At 43.1% G+C, this 26,616-nt stretch overlaps 1 protein-coding gene across 1 annotated transcript in view; it reads left to right on the plus strand.

Moving 5' to 3' along the window:
* The window catches only part of auts2a (activator of transcription and developmental regulator AUTS2 a), a 280,101-nt gene that overhangs the window by 118,360 nt on the left and 135,125 nt on the right, over positions 1-26,616 (plus strand). Inside the window, exon 3 of the mRNA XM_034550142.1 lies at positions 3,006-3,107. Coding sequence (XP_034406033.1) covers positions 3,006-3,107 — 102 coding nt within the window. The remainder of the gene's footprint in view (positions 1-3,005; positions 3,108-26,616) is intronic.

Here is a 26,616-nt window from a genome sequence, read left to right on the forward strand (position 1 = left end):
TAATGAACTACAATAAACCTTGATTACCCGCTATGAAACAACATCACCCTCTTCATTTTAAAATGCCTGGTCGTACTGCTGCGGCCAGTTTGCTGAAAATAACACGAAAGTAGTAAAATCATAAACAGATTACTCTACACAGACGCTAATAATATATAATAATATATAACTAGTAATAGGTAGTAACTTGCTCAACACTGGTCTCCACAGACAATGCAACACTTAAATAAACTATTATTTAGACTTAACTTACACATTACAATGTTCCGTCACCATTGGACTATCCAAATAAAGTATGGCAGCAAGTTTGAATATTTGCCAGTAAGCATTTTTGTTTTTATAAGAAATGCCAAATGATCTTTATACTTGCGGGTTGAACAGTCTCATGCTGGGGTTCGGCTGCTCTCTTCCAAAGCCTCACGCTGACTGCTGATTGAAAACAGTTGTTGATTCTCTCCTTCAGTAAATTCAGACTGGTAACAGAGACAAGGAAGAGAAATTAAAAAAAACAACTGTATCCCCTAACACAGAACAGCTTGCAGGAAAAGAAGACCTCACTGTGTGGAAATTAATGGCAGATGCACTTACTAGTAGTTGAAATGTTTCATTATACGCTAATGTCTCGCTGTGTCTTTAATTGTTGTGAAATTAGCCTCTGGAATATTAAAACCATCTGTCTGTGATCTTCCTGCAGAGCCACTTCTTACCCAGGCTGCGCAGATACAGTAAGGCCATCAAATAAATGCATCCGTATGCCTCAACCTGCCTCTTAATTAATGTGTTTATGCTATTGCATCAATATGCACCAGTCTGGGGCATCTGCACACGCATGACTCATCCCGTTGCCTTCTCTGCTGAGTTCATTTGGATTTATAATCACAATGCAGGTCATTACATTTCAACTTACATTTGTTGAGGGCCCTGACCACCAACAATCCCTCCATTTGTTTTAGACAGCCATTAATCACAGCATAAAACAAAATTAATCCATTTTGTGAACCCCAGAAAAGGGAGAGCAGATGAAGAGAAGAAAAAAAACACACACACAATTCTCTGAAGTAATTTAAGGGAGCTCAAGGGGAAATTAAAGGGAACAAGCAGAGGGATACGTTTTCAAATAGCTGTGTAATCAGGTCCCGAGCTATGTAATAGCCCTGAAAGATGAGCCGCTCTTTATTGGAATGTCTTTATTAGGCATGTTCTTCAGACATTACACACAGTTTTAAATTTCTGATTTCATGGAGTACTTCCACACTGATAAGCCAGGATATGGCAATGTGATTATGCGGTCTCATCACTGCGGAGTCGGCGTGATACCACATTGATTAATAAAAGACAAATCTCTATATCTCTCCCAACCTGGCCTGATTATATTCTTTGTAAGCTTAAAAGATCTAGGCTTGGTTTTAGCTGTGAATATGTGATGCAGGAGTCAGCGGTGGCTTTCGTGTGTGTGTGTGTGTGTGTGTGTGTGTGTGTGTGTGTGTGTGTGTGTGTGTGTGTGTGTGTGTGTGTGTGTGTGTGTGTGTGTGTGTGTGTGTGTGTGTGTGTGTGTGTGTGTGTGTGTGTGTGTGTGTGTGTGTCCGTTGTTGTCGGCAGGGACAAAGGCTGGTTAATAAATATTATAAGGTCAACATGTTTTGATGAAGGAGCCACAGACTGGGGTGTAAACAGCGTCCCTCGCCCTCTTGTTCAAGGATCAGTTCACAGGCCAGGGCGGATGAGATAGGATTCCCTCTTTTCTCTCTAAAAACATGGAAACTCCCCTCAGACAAACTGGCATTTACAAGAAGAAGAGAGAAATGTGCCCCTGGTTTTTGTGGGAATAAAACGTGTTGGAGGTAATTAGTGCTATCACAGCGCAGGGCATTGGTGCGCATGTGTCTGTGCGTGTGCCACGTTTGGTTCTCGTGCGCGCTCGTCTCAGGCCACATAGACACGTAGTCAGACGAGCAGGCCCGTCAGGCATTCGCAGTGCTCAAACTCTCTTATCACGTTCAGCACTCTGGCGGATCCACCCGCCTTCCACCCATCATGCAATTCTCCCAAGGAATAGGATTCCTTTCACACCGCTAATGGCTACAGAAAAGGGAACATTTTCATTTTAATTACCTACTCAACTCGGGGGTTCTTTTGGTATTCCCACACCTTATGCCCTTTCATCGCGCTAAATGATGGCCAATACCTGAAAAGAGAATTCTGAGGAGAGGAAAAAACCAAAAGAATACTTTAGCACTGTCTCTTCCCCTTCAGAGCGGGACAGGGAGGGGAAGGAGAGTGCCATCATCTTCTGGTCCTTTGTTTGTTGCAGCGCCACGCTCTGCTTCTCCTATTAGTTGGCAGAGCAGCCGTTGACTGCGCTGTCCCATAAAGCATTTTTTTATGTGCTTTGAAATGAAACCTGCAGCGTTTGTCTGGTCTGCAAGAGGCAGCATGGGAGCTTCAGAGGACATCAATCGCAGACTTGGACAGCGAGTACGGCCCCCCCCCCCTCTCTCCTTCCACTCAGCACCGCACTCCCAAGAGTCTTTTATTGTTCCACAGATTTTGAAGGGCCTCAGATGCTCGCGGATTGGCACGTCCTCCTCTTTATTCTCGCCTTTTCGCTGCATCTCGAACAGAGCGTCTAGAGGATGACACTCGCCGAGCTCCTGCTGCCTCGGCATGTGGTGTCTGCTTGGGAAGGATAGCGGCTCCATTTGAAGGTTCTGGAGGGGTCTTTGTCCCTGTTCTCTCTTTCGTTGGCTGAGAGGAGTTTCATACTGCGAGATCAGATGGCGTCTATCATTGGCAGTCAGAGTGATGGCTGCTGAATAGGCTCAGAAATGTGACAGATTTACAGAGACAGCGCCGCAGCTCCTGCCAGCTCTCACATATTCATGAGCCGCTTTCTGTGGGATGCCTTCCCATCACCAGCTTTATCCGTGTAAAGCTCTAAACTGCAGTGTTAACAGTTTTGCTCCATGTTGTTAACCCTTGGTCTCCTTGTGTGTTGTGTTTGGCAGCTGAAGCCAGGGCAGAACAACTGCAAGGACAGCGACAGCGAGAGTGTGAGCGGAGGGTCCAAGCCTTCCATCAGGAGCAGCTCCAGAGACAGACTGACTGATGTGAGTACATTAACCTATCAGATCACTGCTTCACTGGCAGTTTGAACTTCCAATCTCAACCTCTGTTCATAGTGAGGCTTGAAATCATTTAAAAATCAAAAGTCCTAGTACATTACCAGCATTTAAAAAACAACAACAAAGACAAAAAGATGGGACGGAATAATTGGAAGTCTCAGCAAATATTCACGAACCTTTGTCAAAGTCCCAATAACATGTCAGCAATACTTTAAGCTACCCTGTGGAGTTTGTTTTGCAAACAAAAAAAAGTTAGCAATTAGCAATTGTATCGCATCACCTGTGTGCACATCCACTCATAGAAAAATGTTCCACAGTGTTGTAGAGGTAAACAAATCCAATAAAAGCAGCATTATAAGAAGATATGGGATAGATGTGAGAGTTGTGAATGAACAAGTGACAAGTTAACAGAACTGGCTGACTATAGTGGTAACCTCTGGACGGCATGAACGATATATAAAGGTGAGATAGGAAGTGTCCCAGTTGGTACTTAACCCTCCTGCTTTGTTGCCGGTCAAATTGACCCGTTTCAAAGTTTGAAAATCTAGAATAAATATTTTAGAGTACTTTTTCTGTATGAAACTTCTTCTGCTTGCCTTAATTAGTGTAATCAACTTTCACTACGACTCATTTGGCTTGATTTTGAGTGAGCAGGTCAATATATCCCGCTATTTAATCAGCCCATGAATGTTTCAAAATGCAAATAAAATTTAGGAGAAAATACATGTTATGGTAGACTAATGCAATTAATATCTAGTTTTTTCCAATGTACCTAAACAATTGTTTCAACATGTATTTTTCATGAAAACAAGTGAGTTATCCTAATTTAACTATTATCTATGGAGGAGTGAATAACTCCATTCTACTAAATACTGATTTAATTCATTGCTGTACCTGAGAAATGAACACAACAGGAGGCGTCTAATAAAGATTGACTAATTCCTAAGCAACTTAATCTCCATGAATGATTCATTAGTTGCAATGCTTGTGGCACAACCTTTGCCTTGACCGTAACCAGAGTCACGTGGGCAGCAGGTACTTGTATTCATTGACCTTCACGTCAAACTACCTACTTAATCATTCCATGTCAGCTAAAACATGCCGAGCTCTTCTATACAGTTCTAAAGAGAGATAATTGCGTTGGTATTCTCAATCAGTGCATGATCTCTCAGCACAAACGCTTATAAATTGTACTCCAGTTTCATAATTCAGGAGTCATAACGTGTATGTGGCTTTGCACCTTCGGTATGTAGCAGGCAAAAAAGGTAAGTTATGAATGTGATGTAATCAATTGGGTCAGGAATTATTTTGGTGTCGAACCAAATCAAGTGCACTGTTGAAGTACTTTGGTGAAGAGCACTATTTGCATGCTGCACACACATGCACACATGTACACACACAAACACACATACACACACACACACACACACTCTCTCTCTTTATGACTGATACAAAAAAAGACACAACTTACTCACGTCCTCGTTGCTTGTGGGGCAGCTGAAGGCGAGCATTAACTGACAGAAGAAAGAGTCGCTGCCCTGTGACATATTCCAAGACGTGAAGCGAGCAGGCACTCACCCAGCCCTTTGATTTGTGTGGAGAATCTACAGTGAAGCAATCAGATCTCTGGCCATAATTAAAGCTGTCAGTTGGGAGGCGAGCTAGTCTTTGAGCGAGACATGGCCCAACAACTGAAGCAAAGCGGATTCCGCGTGTAGCTTTGCGATACTTGACTGGGCATGAAATGAAATAAGTAATTTGATGTTGACAACAGAAATTGAAATGATACTGCACTGTGGCGACTAGGCAGCACTATACCAAGACAAAAAGGGGTCTGACATATATCCTATGGATGGTTGCTTTACGGTGACTGTCACAGAGAATCATAAAAGCATTCATGAGCTCTACGACTAAAATCCTATGCTACTATTACAACATAGGTGCAGTATTAAAGCATCATGGAATACAGTATAATTATGTAGAATGGTTCATGTCCTGTTAAGGGAATCATGTTTGATGTTTTTGATTCCTTAAAAAGAACACCATATATCCATTAAAAGACTTCCTGCAACTATTCTAATACGTGTTTTAGAGGCTTTTGCTCCATGTCATTTCTTTAATCACTGTTAAATATTCATAATTCTAAAAAGCCTGAACTGGCAACCGTATATTCTGACTTGGCCTCATTGGCCAACCATGTCCCTCCATTGAGATTACATCGCTTTGATGATTTGCACTTGGACTCATTACACACTAATGAAACATGTTCAAACAGTTACATCATGTTATGGTCTGTTACTCTCACGATCACTGTTTCTCCACATTCCTCTTATTTCGGTTTGAATATTGTGTGTGAAATCAGTCCCTGAAATGAAGATAACTTGCAGCACCCGCCAATGTGTTTCTCTGATTTATTGGAACGTTGTCCTAAATTCCAAATTGCCTCCGTAATTAGTTTTAAGAATCTTAGGTTTCCTCAAGCAGAAACGTTCCCCGCTCGTGACTTGTTCTCAGGGAGCATCCATCGCCCTCTCTATGATCACTTCCACCTGAGCTGACATCTCAGCCACTCAGAACACTCTGGAGGATGGGAGGAACGGCAGTTCTGGTTCTCCCCGCGTCCGCCGTACAAGACACCCCACAAGAGACTGAGCATGTCTTCAGAGGAGCTGCTGAAAGCTGGGCAGCATGAAGACCGACTTTTAGACCCCCATGTCACCTCAGACGGTCACACTGTGTGAGGCTTCATCTCCGGTCCCCACAGGTTTCCCAACAAGTCCCCTCCAGACGTGTTGTAAAAACCCACTCCACATGTTGCCAGAGGTACAAGTCGTAGCTTTTGTGGCAGCGCTTTGAAAGGAGGATGTCCAAGGAAATGGAGAGCATCAAAAAAATATGCATAAAGATTCTTTAGGTTTTGTTTATTTCTGTAGTTCTGTAATACAGTTAATGCACTGTAAAATAGTTACAGATGAAGGTAGACGTATGTCCAGGTGACATAAGCCTGTTGCCGTTCCTCTGCTATGGAAGTCAATGTGCTTGTTCCACTCAAACGTGTTTTGTTTGTAACACTTCAAAATGCTACTGGACTGGGTTCAGCTGCACAGAGATGCTCCCTCCCTGTGCAAAAACAAAGAGAAAGCATCTAAGGCACTCGTTAGTACCAGGGAGCGGTGTGAGACAGGAGCTAGCTTTGACCCGAGCTGTTCATTAGACCCAACAGTTCGCTAATGGTATTTGCTGTAGCACTCCCTTCCCCTCACGGAGCGGCCGCGCTCCGGTGAAGCAGACAAACTGAGTTTGCCGACCTGGCACTGGCTGGCAGGGAGATGGAGGCCAGAGGAGGTCAGGCCTGGCAGCCTCCTCTCTCCCGCTCTCTCCTCACTCCATCCTGCCAGCTCATTAAGGCCTACAAATGGCACATCAGCTCGGCTGTGTTTGCCTCAACCCCAAACCCCAGCTAAATTGGCAGGCTTAGCCGCATTTGCTCTGAAGCGCCGAGCTCCCTTTTGGTTTTCGTTTGAAGCCGTCCACATCCCCCCCACCGCACCCTGCCCCATTCAGTCTGGGTGGCAGGCATGCATGCAGGCGGCAGTCCTGAGCAGAGGGAGTCTGCTGGATCAGGCAGGGCAGGGAGCTTGGGATGAATCACTCCCGTTTAGTCTCTGCGGCAAGGGGTGAAATGCCATCATTACCCGGCTGCCTATCAAATAAATTGGCAATTACGGGCCTGGGATTGCGAGTAAACAGCATGTTACTCCTTTTTTTCCACCCAAGGGTCTTGATGAGAGGCGGGATGCATTAGAGAGAGGCTCCGGAGTACTGGGTCAGAGCCCGCCAGTCAGTGTGAGCCAGCCTGATGAGAGGCACAAGAGGCAGGCTATAATGAATGCACCCCTTTATTTCAGTGGCCATTTTTATCGTCAGCCGTAGCATCCCGTTGAGTAAATTCTCCCTGTCAAATTGAAACAGATGCCATGCTGTCTAATGCTTGTGGACAACACCATTTATATACTATATTATGTGGATACCTTTCTGTAACAAAGGGTAAGCATTTGTGTGTTGGCCTGGTCAGACGGGTTGTAACACTAATATTAATGCTAGCACTTTAATGGTGTCAGACCAGACAGTTTTGGATACTGTTTTTTCTGACCGAAATGAAAATTTGAAAATTGTGGGTTCCTGAAATCCACACTTGTGTGTGCCGGCTCCCCTCGCACGAGAAGGTTTTCCCGCGGTGAGGTCTTGGAAAGTTATTTTGTAATGAAACATCTGGAAGTGATATTGTTAAAAGTAAAGCACATCGTCGTGCTTTTGAAGCGGTTTCAGCCCAAACACAGCTCAAGTCTCTCTTATGGCTCATAAAACGGAACGCCGTTATTACTGGCTTTCTGCAGAAAACATGACAGCCTATTAAGAATCCTGTGTGCATGTGGTGAAACCATTTGAAATACTCAAATTACAGCTTTTGGAAACAGATTAATGTCATAAAGTATATATTGTTGCTGTAAAAAATCCCTATTGGGATTTGCTGGAGCATACCAAGGCCGCACATAGTATTTTGTCCTTGGCCTCCGAGCACAGTCCTTTCCATAAGCTTCTTGTCGGAACTGAATCTCACTGCCCAAGTGAACTGCTTATGTAATCCCACCTCTTCAGTACATTCTCCAATTATTTCCTGACACCCTGATGTAAATGAGGTCGCAGTCCCCCTACATGTCCAGATATGCTGGCCAATTTGCTCCGACACAGAACTTGTAATTGCTCGCATCAATTATCCGTCTCTTTCTTTCCCTGCCTCTCAATAATTTGAAATGTTTCCTATTAGAGACGAGCATTGAGATATGGAAGTAGGAATGTTGTACCTATAATTAGCTCATTATCACGGGATCGTTCTCGTTGCACAGGCTCCAGTGTGTGCATAGTGGCAGTGTGAAATGAGCAGCAGATGCAGTGCAGGGACTCCTTGACGGCCTTTTTAGACTATCTAATGGGTTTTCAGCAGTCATGTATACAACTCTGGGCAGATTGACATACTAAAGACAATAGAAATACACACTTTAGTGTCCTAACCAGATATACATAACAAAAACACAAATATAGAAAAACACTGAAAAACAGATGACGACATACCCAAACATCCAGGTACAATAACGCTGAGTCCAAGCTTTGAAAGGTGTGGGGGTGAAAACAAGGTTTAAGCCTTATTTTAAAAGAAGTTAGAGTTGTGAATGTAATAGCTGAAGGCAGTTTCACTAGCTTTTCATCTAATAATTTGAACAATGAAGAGGCCAGCTCAGGAAGCCCTGAGAGATCAAATTGACTGGTATCTGGTAGGAGAACGAAGTGTGTTTTACGGCTAAAATCATGTACCTCTGTGATCAAATATGAACTCATTTAATGCTCAAGGTTTTGTCGGGATGACTCACTCTTTGATGCGTGCCATCTGGGATTCCTGTTAATTCATAAGGAACACCTGGAAGACATTGTAGAACATTTATTTTCCCCGCTGGCTACCTATCTCTCAATTCCTGTGTGCCGAAGAAGAGATCATGTCCACGCCGCCAGGTCTCATTTCCAGAGCGTCAAATAGCATCTGAATCAGGCCCCCCCGCCGGGCTTTGAAGGAACTCCTTTCTACTCTAATATTATATTATATTAATATCTAATATTAGACATGATCGACTGCTCTGGAAGTCAGTTGCCATAGTATAAAGAGATATAAAGACATAGTCTTCAAACACATGATGTTCACCCAGGAGACCACTGTCAGTATCTGGCCTGAAACCAAAAGACTTTTGCAACATAGGCGGTTATTTTAACCCAGATCATAGTTTTGTTTCAATTTACAACGTTAACCTGCGACAGTAGTGAGGCTGTGTGTTTTAAAGTGACGACAAAGTGTGACAAGTTGGCAATGAGGACGGGTTGGTCCACAATAAGAGCTTTGCACCTTATTTTTCTTAATCATTATGCAAGGTTCTGTTTGTCACTGCACAGCCAGATGAACCAGACACAAGATCACTTGAATTTCCTCCGCCTTTAAATCAACCTGATGAATAGGCTGTTACCCAGGAAGTAGCCAGGCATGCTTATTACCACCTCTGGCCCTCCAAATCAAGCCCCCTTTTTTTCGTCTTGTCTCCGTCTCTTCTCTTTCCCATATTCTCTCACATCGCCTGCAGTCGGCATGTCAGGGACAGATTGTGACACTTTGTGACATGGCAGTCGGGCAACATTATGCTGCGCCTCCGTCGCCCTGCCAGTTCCCGAACAGCCGAATGTCCGTCAGGGGCCTGTGAAAGGTCCCGCTGGATGGCTCGCCTCTACAAACTGCTTGGGGCACGCCTGCCTCCCTGCCCACGTTCACAAGTGTTTAACTCAGACTCGACTGCATCTACTCTCCAGAAATATAATTGGAATGAGGGAGGCACAGTGTGATTGTCTGCAGTGACCTCTGAGCAGCCCTCAGGTTATGATTACACAGCACTAGTTTATATCTGCTAATTATTTACCACACCTAGAGGCCTTGAACACAAAATACAGTTTGGGGAGTCAGAGGAACATTGTGACCTTTACTGTTGTTGTGTTACTGTATACCCAGCAAAATAAGACTCTTTAATTGTTGAAATTGATACAGAGTGAGGTTGGTGTGGTAAGTACTGTTCAGGCTGATGCTGACTCAATGCAATCCCTCAGTGCTGTGGATGATAAATCTATTCTCATGGAAGATTAATGGACTGGAGAAGTGGTGTTGAATGTCATTGTTGAAGGTTGAAAGTATTGAGCGCCTGAATCCTATCCATATGTTTTCAGGAATGACATAAATAGGCCCAGCCGGAATCCATTTTGACTTATCAAGCTTAAACCAGTGCCAGAGCCACGCGATACTTGCCAAATATGCAGGCTCTGAGGCTTCCAATAACAAATCCTATTCCACATAATTTCACTGAAATTGGCCGTGGCCATTCGCTGCCACCCTGCTTTTGCGTTTGCCGATGATCCCGCAGCTCTTGGCTACGTATTACTTCCGCATTCCCTGTAACCCAACCCTGTACCCCCAGTTTTCACTGTCATACCAGGCCCTGGTGAGGGAGTCTCTCTGTTCTTTGTTCCAGCCTTTACAGCGTGGAGGCTGTTCCGGTGAGGTAAGTTGAATAAGTGGAGCCCGGAGGAATCTCTACAAAGGTCTCACTCTGATTGGATGCATGCAGAGCCTAAGGAGAGAGTGCCGGTTGCCATAGCAATGAGAGCAATGTGGGAACTAGCTGCATGGAGGAGAAAGGGGAAGTGGTGCTTTCTTTTGTGATGGGAGGTCTTCATCGACTAACATTCCTCTTTATGAATACAAACTGGCCAACACGCACGTAAACACAAATACATACGCAAAGGCACACAAGCGGTATTACATGCACCTTTTTACCCCCCAAGGAGAAGTTGAGCTAGAGTGCACACTTCAATCACAATGGCCTGGTAGGGGTGTACTGGGGCCCAAGCTGGGAGCCAGAGAAAACACAATCAGACGCACCGGGAGTCCAGAACCATCTCCCCATCATAAACATGATTACTGGCCATTCACTGCTGCATATCGCTTACCTCTCCTGAGCCAACACATCATCCTTACCCTCTCTCCGGGCTCATCACAGCCACTATAAACAAAGAAATGATGTAAGTGTCTTTCTCTATGTAGCTTTTCTTTTTCTTTTTTTGCTGCTTACATCCCTGTCTGACTTTTTTTCTTTAACCCTTAGCGTTCAGGCCACATGAATATCCATGCTGTAATGCAAACCTCTCCGAGGAGTTTGTGTCCATGTGTGTGTTTTGTATATGTGTATCCCTGGTGTGTGTATGCTCATAGCGTGGAGTTTAGCTGCAGGGTTTGGAAGCTGTGTGGGAGGGTTGAGGTTTGTGTGCGTTGTGTCGAGTCTTGTTGAGTTTGGAGTGGCTGAGAACGCTGTATGGGGATTACAAAGGAAGGTCCGCTGGTCCACGAACTCGGGCCAATCTGTCATGTCTATAGGCCAAACACAGCAGTTGAATATACATCACCTCTCATGCGAGTGATCCTGCTGTTGTTGACAGCTCAATCCAAATCAAATGGTGCCGAGAGAATGCCAGCCCTGCTGCTCTCCACCAACGATATCCCTTTTTGTTATGCAGCAATGTGTTGAGGCTTTGTTGAGGTGACAGTCATAATTCTCCAATTCTTAATATGTGTCAATAAACACCCTATTAGATATATAATAGGGAGATGTGATGATCCACAATGCAGCAAAGTTGGATGTCATTGTGAAAATCTGAGTTATTCAGGTTTAAGTTTTCCCCTTTCGTGGTGCTCTGAAATACGCGTTCTGTTTATGCATATTATATGCTATATTAAAATAACATTTAATGCTCTGGTTTCCAACCCTTGACCGTCCGTCACTAGATTCAATCTGCCCTGGAGTTAGTAAACAGACGTGAATACAGGATGGTAAAAGAGTTTTCTGTTTCGGGATATTACCAAAGATGCCAAAGTTACTTTTGCAGCTAAACCGTTGGTTATATATTGTTTTTTCAAACTGGCTTACATGAGTCAAATCTGAAATCAGTGCTTTATAATGTAAAATAATGTAAACGTGATTATTAACATTGGAAAACAGCACATATATATAAATAATAGATATAATAGTATGTTTTGCATGTGCTTTGAATTGAGCCCAGGTTTTTTCTTTCTTTTTGACGGACTTTGTAACGCTGTGCATTCTCTTCCTCTGTGCTGGAAAAGGGCATGTTGTGTCTTATTCAAGGCTTGGGCGTCTGACAGCATTACTGTGAGGCATTGGATGTCACATCTCTTCTATTTCAGAAGCCAGTGCAATTTCCCTTAAACCACAAGGAAACAGCACTAACAATAAATAAATAAATAGATAGATAGATAGTGTAGATAGATGGACAGACAGACACATAGATAAGACAGACGGAGATAGTGCCCCTGGAATTACAGTTGCAGAAGATTATTCCAGAGACATTATTTCCCTCAAGTCGGGGGCTTAAGTCAAATTTGGAAGAGAAATGAAATTGCCAGCAGTGAAAAACAAGACTAGGTAGGAGTTCATGAGTAGAGAAATAACATTTTCATTTGTTTCTGCCCCAGTGGGAGACGAGCAGCCTTTCAGTAAATAGAGTCGGCTATGAGAAATGATTTTTTTGGTCAGTGGGATATTGTTTTAACGTGCACTTATCCATCTGCAATCTAGATGGAAGGCCTCAGGAATCCACAGGATGGCCATTCGACTGTTGTCTTTATGACACACAAGTGTTGGCCTCGTCTCGCCTCCAATTGTGTCTGTTAGTTTCCCATTTCCAGTGGAGATTCAGTCCTATATGTGTTTTTTGTTTTTTTAACTCCCTTTGTTAAGAGCAACCAGCTGATGCTACAGTACTCTTTGGATATCAGGCTTTCTATATTGAGCTTGGCTGGGAATTGAAATGAAAAATTCAACCTGGCTTCTGAGATTGTCATCTCCCGCCGCACAAGCTAGTGGGTGCACCGTACAGTATTGTTATGTGTTCCACTGCAATAATAATAAATCAAGTATGGCGCATAAAGCAGAGATTGGCACAAGGTATCAGTTTTGGTAGATCAAAAATAATAATTTGCCGGCACTGTTCCTTTGTGTTTCTCTTGGTTTTGTGTTTGTAGCCCGGTTTGCCTGAGGTAACAATGTGTCACTCCTCCTTTGTTTGTAGCGTCCAGATGTTCTCAACTTGTCACATGGATTGTGCGCCTCGCCTTTATCTTGACTAACATTTGATATCTTTGTCTTGTCATATCCGGGGTGTTGTGCCGCACTTTTGTGCATTCCTGACAATGGTGTACATGCACCTGGATAACTGGTCACGCTGTATCACCTTAGCTAAGTGTTATCTAGTTTCAAAGTGCTATCCAGGGGATTATTGGGGGATTACTTCCACTGTCGTAAACTGCAGCTGTCGACTTGTGTGAGATGTCTGATCAATGACTGTGTTTCTATTTACTCTATTGAAGTTATTTATAAGGTGCATTACAATTCATGATTAATCTGCTGGAGCCGAGCTTTGATCCAGAGCTGTCAGCCGTGATGTACTCCCAGGTGATTACGTCTACTTCCTGTCATCCACTATCAACCAACGCATAAAGCACTTGTCACATGGCCCATACTGATTACGGTTGATATTGACACCAGAATTGAATAAATGTATGCAATAAGAAGATTAGTGTTTCCCAAGAGGCGGGCGTCCCCCTGCTGCATTCATTCCTGATGAGGCGCGCTGAGCCTTTTGAGGGACTCGTCTCATCCAGGCAAATCCCATCTCTGACTACACAGTGTGCAAACAGAAAAGAGCGATGAAGATTAATCTGCTGGCCATCTTAAATGGAACAGCAGCGGCCTCACAGTGAAGCAGAGGTGAAATTGCTCTTGGACTTTTTGTTGTAACATGTTCTGCATAATGGTATATTCGCTCCACTTCGCATTGCATATGCGTGTCAGTCGACCCCTGCCATGGCACATCTCAGACCCGTGGCCACTAATAAAGTGACACATCACAGGGGAGATTCGTCTCCATCTTCTCCCCCACGTCTTCTGCCACAATTGCTGGCAAGTCAGGAGACATGGCTCATATTTTGTAATGTGAGGAAGTATGAGTAAGCTTTTTGCTGCATAATATTCTTCATTTGTATTTTGACAGAAATTAGCACTCTGTACAGAATGATCTGTGGGCTGTTTTTGTGTGCGCAGTACATGAGTGTTAAATCTTGTGTATACTAATTAGATGATTGGCTCCAACCAGTTTAAAGAGAGTCACATCAGCTGTGTTTGGTAGCGGTAAGGGGTCAGAGGGCACCGAAGGGCCACATAGTACAGGGGATTGGATGGGATTAACCTTGGCCTGCCCCCTTGGCCCTGGGCCCAGAAGGCCCATGAAGAGGGGAATTAGCCAAGCCAGGCAGGGCCATCTGATTCCAAGCCCTCATCCAATTACTGCCTTATCTGCTCGCCAAATGAGATCAATGCATGGAGGGCAGGGAGACCTGGCAGGCTGGCGAAGGTGCGATAATCAGCAGTTGGGAGCACGGCACTTAACTCCCCTGTGTCCCTGAAAGAGCCAGAGCATGTGTTAGGAGCACCACTCACTGCCATTAGCTCTTACTGCCTGCTGGAACCTGACTTGCACTTTGCATGAGGACAACCTGGTGTAGTGCATTTACCCATCTTTGCTTTTTGTGTTCGAGTACTACACTTAGGAAGATGAATAATGTGCATAATTACAGTTTTTCCACTTATCCTTAGTGGATCTACCCAGCAGATTACACTGGCTAAAAAGGTAGTGGAGAGGGGGGAAAACAGCGTGATTGCTTTTTATATGTATTGCCTATGAAAGGCCCTTGTAAGCCTTTTACAGTGGTTAGAACAACCTTACACAGTTAATCTAGTCCACTGTTAATTTTCTTGTCAATTGGGGCGAAAAACAAATGTTTGACGTTTGGAGTAGCAATTATGAAAATAATTGACCTTTGTGTGCCATAAAAGCACATAATTCTGCTCTTTACCTGCACTTCTTAAAATGGAGTTGGCTAAATGAGACTGTTGAAATGTATTAAATGATGTGTTATCCTGTTCCAAGTCATGGTCCTCATTGAGTAACTTTGTTCGCAAAAACTTCAATAAATTAGAGGACTGATTATTTCTACACTTACAACCTCACAGAGAGAACTATAGAATTCAAACTCTATTCTCTTCAGACTAGTAACTAACACATTAAAGACAGACAGCCATCTAACCCTCACAATAAGAAGCACCGACACCTGGAGAGGGTAAATGATTTGAAACCTGTTATCAAAATGGAAGTTTTGAGAGAAAAAGTCTTTTGGCTGAACCTTTATATGATATAAAGCTCTTCATATTTATTCCCGATATTGCTGCAATACCAGTGATTGTATTGCACCACTGGTGTGTCCCTTAGCCATCTGGAGGACCGTTCTGTGCCCGCAATATGGCCGAAAAGGGACCCATTCTTGTGAATTTATGTCCGGCTATTTCTTCTCGCGCTTGTGTTCTTGGCACAAGTATCCATCGGAGAGCAATAGGAAGCCCTGAAAGAGTGTCTGTCCTCAGCTGTGGCCCTGCGATTGTACATCCACTATTACCCTGCAGTCGCCCCCCTCCCACCTGTCCCTGGCCGCTCCTCCTCTTCTCAGCCCAGTTAGATTAAAGTCCTCTTAAATTCAGCGCAGCAGGCCGGCCGCACTGGGAGAGCTGGCATCACAGGGGCCCTCTGACAATCAGCACCCGACTAGAAAGCACTAATGAGCGCTGGGAGGAGAGGGCGTTGGCGGATTGCACGCAGAGAGCAGCAGTTGTTAGGCAACGAGGCAGTGGGCTGGCATGTTGCTGGGCCGGGTCCGGTCCAGCACTGACTAGATTAGCTTCCAGGGGGCAGAGCTGCAGTCAGTTTGGGAAAATATCACAGCCCATTAGTTAGGAGCAATGAAATGGAGTCAACTTCTGGGACTCCATTAGGCACGCTGCGCTTAGGCAGACAGCGTCCCTCGGTGTGATGTTGCTATTCTGGAAGGATTGAGCACAGAGATATAATTGGACTGGGGAAATCAAGCAAGTTTCAGTGGTCCTGGTGGGGCTCTCAGACAGAAAATGAGAACACAGGCCTTTGTATTTTCCTCTCCCTTTCCCTGTTAGCTTTACAGCTTTTTGAAAAACTGGAGAGAGAAGGCAGCCAGTGTGCTTGGGTTTTTCTTTTTCATTTTTCTTTCTCTTCTCTCTGTGTCGCTGCAGCTCTGTCTCTGTCAGCCCCCTCCTTCTGCTTTTCTTACTGGATTTAACCATCTGCTTTAAATTAATTTTTTTCATTTGTGGCTCTGGCTCTGGCTAACCCTAAGCTAAACAATATGCATTTATTCATCCGTGCCTTTCCCTAAGCATTGATGAGACTGAGGATTGTGCTTTGATAATAAACATGGCTTAGTCTAACACAGGCTGCTTGCTAAGCCTCGCAAGGCTGTTTACTGCAGATCAGTGCCAGCCAACTAGTTTGGAATATACAACCACATCCATGAAAGCAATGCCCACGTATAGTATACCATATTATCCTCCTCTGAAATGCCCTTCGTCCAACAATGAGGTCTGGATAGCTAGCTGACATTTTGGTCCTTTATAGGCACAACTCAGATGTAGATAGAGTGGACGGGCCTCAGTGCTTCACGTAATTGATGTGCAGTTTTTAGCACCAGCATGGGACGTCTCCATCCCTCCAATTTCTAACGGGCATGCCTCACTTGGTTTGCCCAAAATGCTTGATGGCCTCTGTCCTAAATAAAGGACATTTGACCAATTCTCCGAGTTAATATAATTCTCAGTAGCAGTCCATCATACTCTTCTCATGCCTTTAGTGTAGTGCCTGGAGAGTAATTGGATGGAGTCTCTCATAGTGTGTCACCGCTGCTTTATCAAGCACACATTCACTGCTGTTTACGGAATGAGTCACTGACATGTTAGCCAATTTCTTTTTGCTTTAAGGGTATTGGAGTCCGGTGGCATGTAAATATAGAATATTACTGTTAAGTAAGCCATTCATCAGGTACTTACGAAAGCTTTCTCTAGGGATAAGTAGGAGATCAATCAGGATCTATCCAGTTAGTCTAATTGGCTTTGTGAGGGATTGATGAGTATCATTCTTTTCATTGACACAATCAGACAATCAGTCTTTAAAGTCCAAATACCTGTGTTGATCTGCCTAATAGTTTTTGAGAGAATTGAGAAGCCGAAACATGCTAATGCGTGATTCACTGAGATACTGCTCGACAAAAGGAGTGCACTACATCTATCTTGCTCTGGCTCTTTGTCCTTTCTATTGGTAGAAGTATATGCCCATAGCAGGAGCGTGTTGACATTTGTGCACCTCTTGGGAACACATCACCATGAATGTTATCAGCACCTTAAAGACAGCCCTCAGCCCCTGTACATCCCTGGTAGGCACTCTCAGCCCCTGCCTCAAAGGGCACACCCCACCTCAACCTTCCACCCCTGACCCGTCTGCCAGCATGAAGAAAGAGCCTCTGACAGCTCTTTTGATGGCGGGGGGAGGAGGGGGGCAGCTTGTAAAGAATAGGTGAAATGGAGGGTAAAAAGGGGGCCAGACATTTGAAATGTCTGCACTGAGATCTAATCAGATTGCAGGGGCTGTGGCCCCCTTTTTTGTAAAGTAGCACTGCGGCATTACAGTGAGCAGCCTCTCCCGGGTCCAGGCCTCACAGGGCGTCTCATGTCAGCTCCCCCACCCCCTGTATGAGTAACCCTATGGAACACATCATCCACCTCAGTCCCTGCTCTGGATTTATTCCCCCCCTAAAGCCGCCTTGACAGGTTTGTTATCTGTTCACCCGGTCGGCAAGCCCTGGAGAGTCGCAGCACTGGCAGTTAGGAAGGGGAAGGCTACAGGAGAAGCGGGGCAAGTAAATGTCAAGTGAACCGCCAAGGATGGATATTATAGCTTCTGGGGACCACAGACAGAGAGAGGGGGAGGGAGGGAGGGAGGGAGACACGGTCTGTCTGTTTTACAGCTCACCGCTCAAGATGGCAGTCTGTACTGAATTCTCTTCTATCGATTTCCAGAACACCTAGACACTTCCTTTATGTGCAAGTTACAATTATATGACTGATCCACACACATTGAGACCACAGATAAGCTGGTAAAAACAAAGGATTATCACAAAAAATCATATATTATTTTCAAATCATATATATTATAATAATAATAATCAATATTTATACAAATCTCTACTTTTGGCCATAGATGGATTTATGGTTGCTTAGTAAGCTACGAGCAGGTAAATAATGTGATTTCAGTTTTGTTGCTAAACTCATTTTTACAACCAAAACTGCATTGTCAATGTTGTTTCGAGAGAGACGTATTTTCTCCAGCATCCCCTTTGTCTTTTGACGTATAAGTCAAACTACTCACAAGTCTGCGCAGGGAGGCGGACACGTGGTTTTTGTTTTATGTCTTGTACGACATGTTGTTGTGGCCCGATGTGGAAGAGGTGTGTGTGCGCGTACCTGCACATGAAGATAGTGCTATAATAAAAACACACCATTATAGAGAATGTATTTACACTAGGCATACAACAGGCTAAAGTACACACTTAATATTATACTAGAAGTGGTCCATTAAGTGAGCTACATACAACCCTGCACAACTGTCTTCACAGGGGAAATCATGCTACTAGGAACCTTATAGACTCTCAGGTGCCTGAAAGAACTCTTACCGATCTGGGTCCTGATTCTTACCAGTGTCCGATTTGCTACACTGGACCCGATGTTGTACCTATGAGCCTCTCTGACCTGCGGGAAGAAGTTTAATAATTTGAGGCTTGGATTGGTTGGATCACCCAGGAGACTGCTGTTAATGTCGCGTATAAAACAAAACGTCAACATTGATTTGTTTTCATTTACATCCATGAATGAAATAACGTAACAAACTTACTTATGTCAAGCCCAAACATGATGTAAATCAACTCAAGTGGTTATGTTGTGCTTAAACAGAACCGAGTCATTTTGGTTTCGTTTCACTTTACAACGTTAACCACCTCTTTAAAACCAAGAGAAAATATGTTTCCCTCGAATGCAGTACAGTTGTATGGGAACATCATGTTGTCGGAAACAGGGTTGGCTTATAACGGTACCAGTCTCTGCTCATACCTTAAATCTAGAAAAAGGAATGATTTCATTTTGCAGTCTTTTGGCACGGTACACAAGTGTCTAAATTGGAACATGGCTTTTATTATGACAAGGTACCAAAAAGAAAAATCTCGATGTTTATCTTTGCTTTACTGACGTTTAATTGAATTTGGAATCTGTGAGCAAATGTGTGCGCACCACATGTAAGGTTTCCTCTTTAGCCCATCAGCATTTAATATACAATATGTATTCCTACGGTAATGTAAAACATACCTTTAGCAGTAAGACTATATGCATAAACATTGATATAAGCACAGATGATGATACACTGAAAGATTTTTCATCTGCGTTTTTTATTTAAAACAATACATGTTGACTCATATCGCCTTTAAATACCTAAACTTGATTTTATTATACAACCCAGAACTTTAAAAAAGTTGTATATAATGCAAAACTAAAAACTCCAAACATCTGATTGGCAGACAGCAGTCTTATTCCATGAGCTTGGAATCATTAGATTCTGTGTGGGAGGAGAGCAACTCTGAGATACAAAGCATAAAAGATTTGCTATAACTGTGAAAGCTACTTTCTATAGTTTGGGATATTTTTAACCCCCCAAAATAACACAGCTCCCAGTCTAAAGTAGTTTCAATAAAAGAACAAATAAACTTGATAATTTTCATGTGGTTCCTTTTTTACACGGGACAACCCATAAATAGGCGATAGACTCCTTACCCATTGCCGGTAGACGTGTATGCTTATCTGTTTGTTTTTTTCCTGGCGTGTCACTTGTGTGACACTTGTGTTATGAACACAGTGGCATTTACAACGGTGGTTACTTCATTTTTATATCGATGATTCATTCAGTCTCTTTTCAAACTCATGCTCACTTATTTGGAATGATGTTCAAGTTCTGCTAGGACAGAATGTGTGGGTGAAATGACTGAATGGGGCAGAAATTAGCATGTTCACCCTGGTGGCATGTTTCCATCAATGCCGATTGGAGCTGGAACCAATAAATACCTATGACGACTGCCACATAATTTGTAAAGTGTATAAAGCTATTAACTTGCTTACCTTAGTTTTTGTGGGAATTACTTTTATTTCAATTGATTACTAATGCATAAGGAGATTACTGCCATTTAGTAAGTCTCAATGAATAATTAAATTCCGTAAAGTCTTCAAGTATTGCCATCTTACAGCATGTGTTATTAAACCCGTCAGACTCATTCTTTCGCATGCTCATTTTGACCACGTAATCTTGTAGAGAGGAATCCTCAGGTGTATTTTGGAAATGAGTTTTTCTGCAACAGGGGTTGTTTTTTTTCCTCTTGATTAACTGACTTCTTAATAAGGCTTGTCACAACAGCGTCCACCCCTGGACTTCCAGCAGTATCTATTCTTGTGCCAGATCACCTGAGCTGATTTAAAGCACCAACCTTGCATATTTGCTGCTTGTACGTTTGTGATACATTTGTTTTGCTCCACATATTTCCACATTAACTCTTTCACCTGTTAGTTCTCTCATCCGGCTTCCACGCTCAGAGAGCAGAATATTATATAAATTGTGCGATAATTTCTCTGGCCTTAATTGCATGGCTCCAGTGAAAGCTTTGCTGCTCTCCCCAATCCTTTTAGAACTACTTAAATGTTCCGCTTGGGTGTGGATTAGTGGATAATGGGCCCAGCAGCAGCCCAGGTACAAGCTATTGCAGTGTTCCTGAGATAGCCTTGGTGGGCCCTAGGGGTAGAGGGGGGAGGGTTTATTGTTGGTGTGACAGTTTGGCCGAGTGGATTACATGCAGTTTAAGGGACTGTATTGGATTGGGCCCAATTATCCTCTTGGATTGCAAGTGAGTAACCTCCTATCCCAATTTCCGCCAGGTGAAGCCTATAGGATTGTGCTGCTGGGTGTAACGCAGTAACCGTTTAGCAACTGAGCACAAGTCAAAGTAGTCCTACTCAGCAACAGCAACAATTCCACTACTTTGTAATAATTATAATTGAGCACAAAACGGCTTTACCAACCTATCAGATTGTCTCGTATTTAATTCAAATCATGTTTTGGCCACTGGAACTCAACAGGTCATCTCTTCTAAAGGTATACACAGACTGCAATATATGTTCAATAGTTTAAAGGGAGACTCCACAAATCCTACACATCATGATTAGATTACTACTAATAGTAGTTAAATGACGTAGGTTCTGGGAAAACATTCCCTGAAGTTTGATAATGTCTTTTGGTTAATCTAGTCGGTCTAATGCCATGTCATGTCGTAAGGAAGTTGTCGTAATAACAGGGTTATTGTGAATAGCGCTTACTTGAACTCACAAATCGTAAATACTCTGAGAACTCTGAATTGTCACCTACAATTTTTTTTACCATCCATCCCATATGACATGATTGGGTCATACTCTAGTTACATTATGGGAATTGTAGGATCCTGTGTTTTTAAAACGTATCCCATACTGAGAACAAAAAGCTGTGATTTTGCCCTTATTTTATTTAACCCCTCTCCTGTGTGTCCACAACATTACGAATATACAATACTGAATAGCTGGAGTCCTCTTCAATAAGTAATTCTACCAGACGATGTTGGTGTTAAGAATCGGACATACCATAAATCAGTGTCCTCTGGTGCTTATTGATTTGCCTTCCTTTTTAGCCTCACAAAGTTAGAAATACATTTTCCAAATTAAATTGAATTCCTTCCTCTCTCCATGTGTGTGTAACATTGCCAGGAGTTCATTCAGTTAACATGCTTGAGAATCTCAAATGCTGTTCTTGGGGAAGAAAGTAGACCCTATCTAGAAATCTCCGCTTGGATAATGGATGTCTAATTTTTTTAAATCAAATCATGAGTTATGCAGTCATTTGAGCCACTCTGTGTTGCCGCTGTGTTGTGTGAGTGCATTGAAGAATATGTGCCATCCATTCATTGAGACGAATATTCACAGAGACTCATAGGGAAATGGTGTTCCTCTCGCTCTGGATTTGGTCTGAAATCTGTGAACTAACTGCATGACATTGCTGAGTCATAAGAAGGGTCCATATGATAATGCTGCGTTCACATCAAACGCATTAATTCTTTGCGTGAGTAGATTACATACTTCATAAGTCAATGCACAGACGCGATTGGAAGTGAGTAACACAAACCTCCGCCGGGCGGTGTGAATGATGCGAATGGCGCAATGTGAAAATTGGCCTCATTCGACATTTTTCAACTCGGGCAAAAAATGTGCGTGACGCTGTGTCGCGAAATCCAATCGGCGCTGAGATGCTCCACCTCTGTCATCACTGACATCCTGCCATTGTAAGGATAAGTTGATCGTCGCTGTAATGTTATGAACCCAGACTCAAGCGCGTTTATGGTCCGACTTCCATTCCAGCATGTACAAAGCAGAAATAGTGTTTATTTCTTCCATGGTGCATGGCGGACAGAATAACTGTTTCCACAGAGATAAGCCCCTCCTCTCCGGTGCGAATAAAGTGCATTACGCAAATAACCACAAATTGTCCGGCAAATAAACTCACGCGGGTAAAAATGTGCTTGCTAATGGTGTGAACTCATAGCATAAGAGTTATACATGGGGTTTGTCTGTGCTCGTTTTGTTTCTTTCTCTTGCATGGCATTTTATTCTTGGTTATTAAATCTCTCTCTTTGCCTCAAATGAATACAGAAACGTTCTGAATTATTTGAATTTGCACCCCTTTACCTAAATGTAGATTTGTTTTTGTAGACACTGTGTGCAAAACTATTACTACTATTTGCTCCTCGTGTGATTTTAATTGATATCCCCTTGTATCAACAGTAAAGTAGAAACGTCCATGTTTAGCCCTCCCTTCCAGCCTGCACCTGACGTTGCTTCTCATATTGGGAGCTGTCAGAGCCTGCTGTCACATTTCTTTTTTCCCCTCTTTTGTTACCTTTTTTGCTGGAGACTTGCAAGTGGATAGCAATGAGTCCCCTGGCTGTGCTCATCTGATTCCATCAAGAAGAGGAGAAAAGCACCACAGCGCCTTGGGAATATTGTGCCTGAAAATGGTAATTTGCCAGCTCGAGCAAATCCTTCGGGAGCAGGAAAGATGAAGAGTAGACAGATTTCACTTGCTTTATTTATTAAATTTGATAACCGGTACAGGCCTCCAGAGAGGCAAAAACATTCTGCTCCATGTCATTTAGAAGGAAGCAGAGAATATGGTGGAGATCCGTCATAGACAGCCTCCCAATCATTCAGTCAGACTGATGTCTGGCATCACTGGGTCCGACAACCAACTTCATGTATGTGATACTACTCTCAAACCTCTCAGACGGAAAACGCTTTATTAAATGGCTTAACATTTGGCTCCCTGGTATACTTCCCAGTATTGTTTCACATCCTTTGTTCCTATCTCAAGGATGTTACTCCTTTACTCTATCAGCTAAATCTATGAAGTTGAAATATGTAGATGCAGATCAATAATTTGAAATGTTTGGTGTAGACGAGGAGCCTCTTCCCCATCCTCACTGTCTATGAGGGACAGTGCATGGCTACTGAGCCTCCCCCATGGGCTGGCCTTATGGTAAAGAGGAAGTAAGCTAATTGATTAGCTGACAAGCGCTGTTTGGTGTCAGGCAAGTGAAAATGCTACCTCAAGTCTCGGCTCCCCAGGCTATTATTTAATACATCTGTGTTGTTCTCAGTTTCCTCCCTTTGTCCAGGAAAAGCTCCCTGCCCTCTCAGTCCTCTGAGGGCTCCTCAGTGATACTTCACACGACTCAGAAAGGAGGGGGAAGAGAGAGAAACATAGCCACAAAGCCATACTTGAGAGGTATCACTTTGCAATCTGCCCGTCTCCCAGCTCTGGCGTCTCATTTGTTCTGTGTGCTGATGTGCATCAGGGCTACAGGGCAAGGTGATAGTCTCCAGGGACGAGTTGCAAAGGAAAGTTACCTGAGGAGATAAGACGGAAAAGGTAAAGGGGGGACAGGTGGACCCCTTTCTGAGCTCTGGATCTTCGTGTTGCTTCAAAAACCAGTAGCAGCAGCTTAGTGGTACCCCTGCAGAGCCAGAGGTCCTTGAATGGGTTGGCTTTGAATGGCTGGGGTCTGTTGAATGTGCTCTGCTTGAATAAGAGGTTTGACGAGTTAGGGCATTTAGATTCTCCCATACTCCTCTGCTGTTATCAGCACGGCTGACTCTATATGCTGGAGGGGTAACCAAGAGCTTCCATTGCCAGTATTCTCTGATGGCACTTGTTTATGTTTATCTTCATGTTTGAAATGCTCATTAACTCAAATGCCTCACAAAAAGCACGCATTGCCTCATACAATATGACAAATTAAAATCTCTCACTATCTCTCACTATCATGTAAGAAAAACACGTTATTATGAATCTGTACTGTACATACACGAAGGACACGAATAGTAAATGATTGACACGCCACACCTACAAGCAGTTGTAATATTTAATCCCTCCCGTTGACTTCCTGAGCCTTTTATATTTCAAAATATAAGAGCTCATATAGTTTTTGTAATTAACAAATCACAATTTAATCCATAGTGCATGACAATTCAATTTGTTGATTGCCCTCCACCCTCCTCTCTTCGTCTATTTAGGAGCGAAAAGGAAAGAAAAATAATCTCGTTGAATGTATTAATTCAACATGATGAATCCTGTATTCAAGTCAGTGGAGTGAATAATTAAAATTAGCTGATAAAACTTTCAGCAGAATTACTTTGCCGAAATTGCTGAACAGATGTGTCATTTTAATGAAAATCCACAGCCAAGCTCCTTTCCGCCTTCGACTCTGTCGGATAAAAATATTATTCCCATGGCACATTCTTAATTTGGTGGTAAATACACTGGCAGCCATCTCCGGAAGGGTGGGTGTGAGCGGGTGGAGGGAGAGGAAGAGCAACTTGTCACAATTAGTAACTTGATTTCTCCCCCTGCATGCAGTAACAGCCATCTACAGTAATTCACAGTACTCCATTGTTCCAGCAAGTCCCAAGGAGGACTTATTAAAATGCAATAATCTCCCTATTTAAACAGAAACAATAACCATTAGAATTCCCGCAGATCTAAAACAGAGCGTAAGCCCCCATCTGCTGTGAATGATTAGAGTCTTGACGAGGGAATTTAATTTGCAACATTCAAAGATGGGAATCTGAGCAGATCTCCCCTCCGAGGCGCTCACCCTCATACTCATTTGCCTCTCGCTTTATTTGTCTTTTTAATTATTTATTTAGCTGCCACTAACGTCGCTCTAGAGAGAGGCCATTGGATGCATTCAGGCTAAACAACAACATGCTTTACAGAGCTGCAGCCCTTTTAGAAAACCTCCCTTCTGTGTTTTATTATAACATGCTGTGATTGTGATGAAACATTATCGTACACTATGATGTAAACGCATGACATATGGGAAACAGGAAACACACACTTAGGGGTAAGATGGTAGTTAAATCATCTATTTGAAAATGTCTCATCCAAACAATACAGATAATACATTGCATAATCAGTCTGTGCGGCTATCTCTGCTACAATTACTAGCTAGCAGGAGATTAACATTGTCCCATTTGTCTGTCCTATTGTCCAACAGGTCCAAATCTAGACAGCTTGACAACCACTTGCCAGATTGACTTCTGGTATAAATATCTCTGTCCCCAGAATAATGCACAAGTCCGTCAGTACACAGGGTTTAATGAACACTCCAGATTCTAGGTGGCGCTAGTGGACTTTGGACATTTAACTTCTGTCATACCGAACTTAGTTTCTTGGACATCCCTTGCTCTACATTAATATGAGAACAGGACTAAAGAGTCTAAAGCCATGCTAGCTGCTCTGTGCTAATGTCAGTATGTCAACATGCACACAATGACAAGTATTGGCATGCACTTGCTAGTTAGTACAAAATATAGAACAGCTGAGGATAATGAGAACTGCTTTTCCAGGTATTTGTTCATGGACCAAAGTAGTGGACAAAGTGAAACCTTGACCTGATGGTGGTGCTTCATGAAAGGTTAAGGGATCAACACAGTTATTAGAAATCATCCTCTGGGAACCATGAATGTCTCTACAAAATTACCACTATCCAGTAGCTGTTGAGATATTTCAGTCTGGACCAAAGTAACATTTCAAATGAAATGCAGCAGGGAGATTTGTTTGAGCCCACTAAGCTGAAAAGGTTTCCTTTATAAATCGTACTGAATGGCTTGTATGAATGTTCGGACTATGTAAGGTGAACTTCTTACGCTTTAATTCCTGTTAATTTCTGTCTGTTGTATTGACATTTGCTCAGATCTATCCAGACCACAAAAGCTGTGAAGAAAAAACAGCTGTTACTGCAAGACAAATAAAATATCTGCTGATGGAAAAATTGGCTGACGCTTGATTACTTTTTCAATACCACTGGTAGGGAAGCAAAGTTGGCACACCAATTCACAATGGGGTTAGCACTTCATAATGTTTATTTACCGGAGCAATCATGGTCTGGCTGTAGAAGAGAATTTATCATTCCACCCCTGACTCCCACCATCGTCACTGTTTTTGTCAAGGAAGCTTATTCTCGCCTTGGTTGTACTGTGAGGAGGAGAAGCCAAGAGAGGAGAGGCTACCCTGTGACTTTTCATTTGTGATTCACCTCCAGTCATGTAAGACCATTGTGTGTTCTTGCTTGGCTCTAGACCATTAGACCATTAAAACTGACGTTCGTTATTTTCATTCTCATGGTCGACCCATTATGATCTTTTCTCTTGTGATAAGCAGGTATGTTGAGTTGATACCACAGGAG

This window comes from Cyclopterus lumpus, chromosome 14, assembly GCF_009769545.1.
Source record: "Cyclopterus lumpus isolate fCycLum1 chromosome 14, fCycLum1.pri, whole genome shotgun sequence".
Taxonomy (NCBI): Eukaryota; Metazoa; Chordata; class Actinopteri; order Perciformes; family Cyclopteridae; genus Cyclopterus; species Cyclopterus lumpus.